The sequence below is a fragment of the Cyprinodon variegatus genome, unplaced genomic scaffold (assembly GCF_000732505.1).
Source record: "Cyprinodon variegatus isolate N-32 unplaced genomic scaffold, C_variegatus-1.0 Scaffold1965, whole genome shotgun sequence".
In the NCBI taxonomy this organism is placed as follows: domain Eukaryota; kingdom Metazoa; phylum Chordata; class Actinopteri; order Cyprinodontiformes; family Cyprinodontidae; genus Cyprinodon; species Cyprinodon variegatus.
In genome coordinates this window covers 24907-31222 of record NW_015152418.1, presented here as the reverse complement: position 1 = coordinate 31222, position 6316 = coordinate 24907, and the positions used below count along the sequence as shown (strand labels likewise).

The 6316-nt window shown below is 39.6% G+C and overlaps 1 protein-coding gene across 1 annotated transcript in view; it reads left to right on the top strand.

The window, feature by feature from the left end:
• LOC107104938 (adhesion G protein-coupled receptor G3-like) overlaps positions 1–4184 on the top strand; it is a gene marked incomplete at its 5' end in the record, with an annotated part of 16938 nt that extends 12754 nt beyond the window's left edge. Inside the window, 4 exons of the mRNA XM_015405055.1 lie at positions 2974–3254; positions 3341–3443; positions 3538–3854; positions 3931–4184. Of these exons, the coding sequence (XP_015260541.1) occupies positions 2974–3254; positions 3341–3443; positions 3538–3854; positions 3931–4043 (814 nt within the window). The remainder of the gene's footprint in view (positions 1–2973; positions 3255–3340; positions 3444–3537; positions 3855–3930) is intronic.
• Positions 4185–6316: the final 2132 nt, after the last annotated feature.

Below are 6316 nucleotides of genomic sequence, written 5' to 3'. Positions count from 1 at the left end.
CTCATATTCTGAATAGAATTGAGTAGGACTACCAGGTAAAGTGAAGTGCTTTAGCCAAGGACACAATGACGGAGACGGGTATCTGCCACCAGTTAAATGATGAACCATCGCCTCCTGTTTCTGAGGAAAAAATCCCGTGCATCGGTGGCTTTTGTTCTGTTAACTCTGCATCCTAACGCATCGGCTTGAGTGAGAATCTTTAGTGCAAAGAAGTGAGTGCAAATGTTCTTCCTAGAATCTGAGGGATCACTGCCAAAGAGAAGTTTTGCTTTTAACGAAAATAATTTGCAATTTTTGTGTCAGATTGAAATGATAAAGAAGCAACTTTGGAAAGATGGAGAAGCTGCACAAGAAAGCAACAATTCATATTTCTCTGCAACTTTGAGCGATGAAATGTGTAATATTACTGTTAACAAGTTGAGCCACAAGACCACATTTTTCTAATGTAGTCATATCTTTTTTTTCCTTATGTCATGGGTGCATTCATCACATTTCCGCTGATGAAATAAATGCTAATTTGTTGGTTTTATTTGTGCAACATGGTTCACTTTTTACCCGTGAGAACAAATTAAAACTATGATATGACGTACAGTGCATCTCAAAAAATGAAAGCAAAGAAAAGTTGCTTGTTCTTTCCAACATTAGACTGAGATATATGAAAAGGTATTGAATAAAATCTTCCAGTCAATGATTATATGGCTTAACTCACAGCAGCAAGAGGAACCGTTTGACCAGGAAGCAAAAAACACAAACCACAGAGCCACATAGGCTTGTCTTTTGTTAGACATATTGTTTCCAAACAAATTTGAAGTATCTCAAGCAGCGCCCAAGGCAGAACAAAAACTCCTAAAATGCCCAAAGTCTCATTTAGCATGTTGGGTGTTGCAGTAGGTCTTTGTGACAATTGCAATAAGGCAATACTTCAGATACATTGCAAAGGTCCAAGAGGCTCATGAAGTGTAAAGACACTTAACCAATGTGAACTGTGGAGATTTCAGATGTGGCTTTAAAGGTTTACTCCCTGTGTCATTCACCAGTTCTACGTGCTTTGCTGCGCCACACTACATGACATCAAGCTTTTATTTGGCCATTGTTACGACCAGCCAGGCCACAACATATTTGAGGACACGAAACAAACATGGGGTTCAAAAGAATTATTTTATTCTTAATCTCTGGAACTTCTTTTTAGGCAAGGCAAGGCAAGTTTATTTGTATAGCACATTTCATGTACAGAACAATTCAAAGTGCTTTACATAAAACATTATAAGCAAAAGGGAGAGAAAACATTTAAAAACAATTAAAAGCGTGATTTAAAATTAAAAAAATTTAAGATTAAAAAGAGAGAATACAGAGACGTGCGGATTTTAACTTTTGAATAGAATCTGCGTAAATGCAGCTGAGAACAGGTGGGTCTTCAGCCTGGATTTAAATAAACTAAGTGTTTCAGCTGATCTGAGACTTTCTGGGAGTTTGTTCCAGACATGTGGAGCATAGAAGCTGAACGCAGCCTCTCCATGTCTGCTTCTGACTCTGCGAACTGATAAAAGGCCGGATCCGGATGACCTGAGGGGTCTAGTAGGTTCATACTGGGTCAAGAGGTCACTGATGTATTTTGGGCCTAAACCATGCAGAGCTTTATAGACCAGCAACAGAACTTTAAAGTCTATTCTCTGATGGACCGGCAGCCAGTGTAAAGACCTGAGAACTGGACTAATGTGGTCCACTTTTAGATCAGTTGTTTTGTTTTTCTGGAAAGAGACAAAAAAAGCAGAGAGTCAGATTTTTTTTTAAAGAAAACTAAGAGAAAAAAACCCCCAAAGTATGAACAGAAAGTTGGACCTGGTGAGCCGATCCAATGCAACAAAATGGTACAGAAGAGGGCCAACCCTATTCAGGGCCGTCGAAGCCTCTGCTAGTAACGAACTAACGGAAAAACTCTAATACATATATATATATATATAAAAAAAAAAAAAAGAAAACAGGACAACTGGTCCCACCAGGTCAAAGTTACAAAAAAATCAGCAAAAAACAAAGGCTGACGAAAAAGAATACCAAATGGCAGGCTGGGGAGGCCAGCGGCGGCCTACAAAGACGGGAGACGTGCGCATCGCGTCTGGACGCGCTCTCTGTGACGGTGGATCGATCAAAAGGTTCGAAGGAGAGAGAGAGAGAGAGACTAACAGGTGGACACCCAGCCTACTTATAGGCGGACCAATATCACGCAAATTAACGTAACAAATTACAAAAGAAAAAAGAAATAATTATCAACTCTAAAATTTAAGTGACTCACTAAGGTCTATACAACACTAAAAGGGAAAAGAAAAAAAGACACAAAAATAATTTATGTGCCCGACGCACATAACACTAAACTACCGCATCTGTCAGGATTTGGGTATTGAGTGTTGACCCAAAAGCAGAGGTGAATCTGTTCTGGATTTAATTATGACTTAACAGAAATCAGAGGCTGGTAATCTAAAAGGAAAACAAAGTCCAAACAAACAAGAAAATCAAAAACATGAAAAACATGAAAACAAGTCTAACGTACCAGAAACCATGGGGACATCAGGGGAATCACAAACATAACAAGGAAGGCACAGAGAGAAGGAGTTGGAGCGTGCAGACGGTGTTTGACGAGGACCCAGCAAAGGGGAACTGAACAGAGAGGGCTTTTTAAAGGAGACTGAGACAGAGAGGGGGCTAATGAGGAAACTGGGAGCAGGTGTGCACAGAACAAGAGAGGGAAAGAGCTAGGGAAGAAGGAGAACACAAGAGGGCAGCAGAGAGCAACAAACAGAAACCTGGAAATAACAACAAAATGATAATCAAATAACTAGGACTATAAAACATGTTGAAAAGAAAACTAAACACTAGAAATCAAGGAGTAAAGTAAGACTGAATACTCAAAAGAAAAACATAACAGAAACATAACAGCACCACAAAACTAATAATGCATCTGTGGCTTTTCTCCTGCAGTCGGCGGAGGCCCGAGAAGGCCCTCGGCATCCACATGCAGCTGACTGGGGCATTGCTGTGCCTCCACCTCGGCTTCCTGAGTTCAAGTTTTTTGGTTCATCTGCTTAAAGAGGAGCAGGGCGGCTGGGTTTGTCGAGGTCTGGGTTTCTTCCTGCACTGGTCTCTGCTGGCTACGTTTACCTGGATTGCCCTGGAAGGATTCCACCTTTACCTCCTCCTCATCAGAGTCTTTAACATCTATGTCAGTAGATACCTGCTAAAGCTCTCCATAGTGGGATGGGGTGAGTTTAGGAGTGAAGTTCAACCAGATTAACTTTGATTTCACTAATGTAGCTGAGGTTTGATCTTTCTCTTGCTGTCTCCTCAGGCTTTCCTACACTTGTTGCAGTGATTTGTGGGAGTTTAGGTGTTTATGGCAGATACACTCTGGAAATATGGGATTCCAATAACAACACATCACCATCGCAAATGTAAGAAACTACCACAGTTTACATGTGCAACCAAGATTCACTGAAACACCCCGATGACCCCAGTTTCATTGTTTTGTTAATTCTCACTGAGCAGATGCTGGATGAGCAGCGAGTTCCAACAGAGACATGTAGTCTCGTACATCACTCTGGCTTTTCTTTGCCTGACTGTGCTGTATAATACCTGCATGCTGCTGGTGGTGGTGTCTAAGATCTGGAAGTTAAGAGGTGGACAAAGGAACTGTAAATGCAGCGACTGGAAGATGAACAAGGAAAACTGGTCCAGGTTATGGAAGGACGCCGCTAAAGTTCTGGGCCTTAGCTGGGTCCTTGGGTTGCCATGGGGATTGGCCAGCTTCACTTATGTTACTTTATCTGGAATCTACGTTTTCAACATCTTAAACTCTCTGCAAGGTCAGTATATGTGCTTAAATATCGGCATACATTGATATATGTTGGTTTAGCTGAAAATATATTTTTGTGTCTTTAGGTGTTTTTATATTCCTGTGGGCTGTGGCTTTGTCGTGCAAGTATCGATCGGAAAAGAAATCCAAAGTCCAAGATTCTTCCACACAGAAAATTACAACAAGCAGCGTCAACTGATATTTAATAATCAATGATACTCGCATATTAAACCATATTTGGCAAAAAATTAGCTTGAAATGTGAAGCTAAGCTGTTATTTTCCAAAATGGTGGCCGTGGGTCAGGGTGTCAGCTGACCCAATATTATACAGGGGTCACAATAGGGCACAATGGTGATAAATCAACCATCATAGAATTTATACTGGATAAAGAATTGTGTTTCATGATGATGACATCATACTGGTTACTTCCTTTCTGTTTTATATCAATGTATACTCAGGTGGCAGTACTTTACGGATTACCTACTCTTGTAAAATATTTCTTCTTGGTAATAAGACCATAAAATTGACAGCTTTTGAGAGGAGATTAGATTAGTTTTTCAATTCACAGGTAACACAAACATCTCAAGGCAATTTACGGTCAGATTGGTGAAACGTTTTGTATCAAATTCAAATGCAGCTAATTGCACTTTGCAGGTTTCTCTTGGATGAAAATTTGTCTCCAGTAGATATTTGCTGCATTGCGTTGTTGATTCTACAGCAATCCCTCACATTGGACATGCATGCAGTGACAGTAGAACGGAAAACCCAGGAAGACACCTCCAGCAGACTCGACGTGAGGGTTCAGGAGACAAACATGGAAGCACAGATGCTTTAGATTCTCCACAGTTGGCTCTAGAAAAGAACCGGTTAAGCAGATGAGCTATAAGTCAGTTTTCACATTAAAAGGGATGGAAGAGCACACAAATAATTAGTCACGGTAAGAGTTGAGCCCCTAGCTATAGCTAGGAGAGAAACAAGACTTAGCACTGAAAAACACAACTCTATAATCTACATTTTTAGTGGGTGATGTCAGCAGCCCAGTTAATGTTTTGAAACAGGATTATCTGACAGGCCAGATGAAGCTACTGTGAGGAGAAAAAGCAGGGAAAACATAAAGTTGGGGGGTGAACTACAAAATGCAGAATGGGCGGTTCTAGACAGGGGCCAACGGGAGCCCTGTAGACAATGTCCTCGCTCATGTACTGAAGACATAATACTAAAAAAAATTCTAATGATGATCTGCGCTGGAACAGACATGGTTACTGATAGCTCCTTTGGATATTTTTCATTTTTTTTCTTTACAAATTCTGTTTTACTTTTCATTTAAAACCAATAAGGTGATATTGAGACAGCATCCCAGTTTTCATCTGATAAATGTTCTTTTTGTTCAAAACAAACAAAAAAACCCTCTCATTTTTGCATCTGAATTTATTTATTAAAATAATAGGTTTATTTGATCTTTTAGATATTTATATAGCTACAATTTTTTGAGTTGCTTTCTTTTTTTGTTTTTTGTTTCGATTTTAACATTAATCCAAACAAACATTTTCAAGCCAACAATAAATATTTCATGAGCTACAGGCCCCCGTCGGCCCCTGTCTGGAACCGCCCTTGCCTGTTCTGCATTCTGTAGTTCACCCCTTAACTTTAAGACATAATTTTAATTAAACCTAATTGAAAGAAAGTTTCACTTCATGTAGCTATTTTAATATATTTTTATCCCGTGCCTGTTTTTTTTTTTTATTTGCTTCATGCTTTTTTGTTATAATTAAATCCTTAGAGTAATTTGGCTTTGGTGAAAGGTTTGTAAAAGTGATTAATTCAATGCATAGGGATATCAATAGTTCAGGGTTTCCCCTGCTCTCCCTTCTTATTTATTTTAGCTGCAGTTATTGACTATTTTTCTTAAGAAAGCCAAGATATTGAGCTATTAGATGTTTTTGGTAAACATGATAATTTTACTGCTCACACTTTTCCTATCTGGGATAACAGGTGGATCTTATCGAGAAGAAAATTCTTTTTTTGCACTGACTGGGTGGAAAGACGTCTTGGTCGATTGTTCATCTGATGGATCTTGGAAGGAACTTTTTGGTTTACGATGATTTTGTTCAGTAATTTTATGTAAATTGTACCAAATGTACGAAATGCACAAGATAACTGTACGTTTTGGGATTCGGACGTTAAGATGCAGGAACACTTAATTTTTATAAAGGTACTTGTGTCAGAGTATTTTGGGATGCATCGCATGACTAAATATCTGTAAATTTAGCCTCGTGAGACCATCCTGATCTCGCGAGCTTTCAAGGTTTCACTCGCTAATCAGTCTGGAGACTCTCCGTTAAAGAAAATTTGGAGCCGTTCACCAAACGAACGTCCAATCAGCGTTGACTTTGAGGCGGGTTGAGGTGTGACGCAACGAGAAGCGTGACAGTTCAGTCTAAAGAACATGGCCGCTTCGGCCGATGAAACTA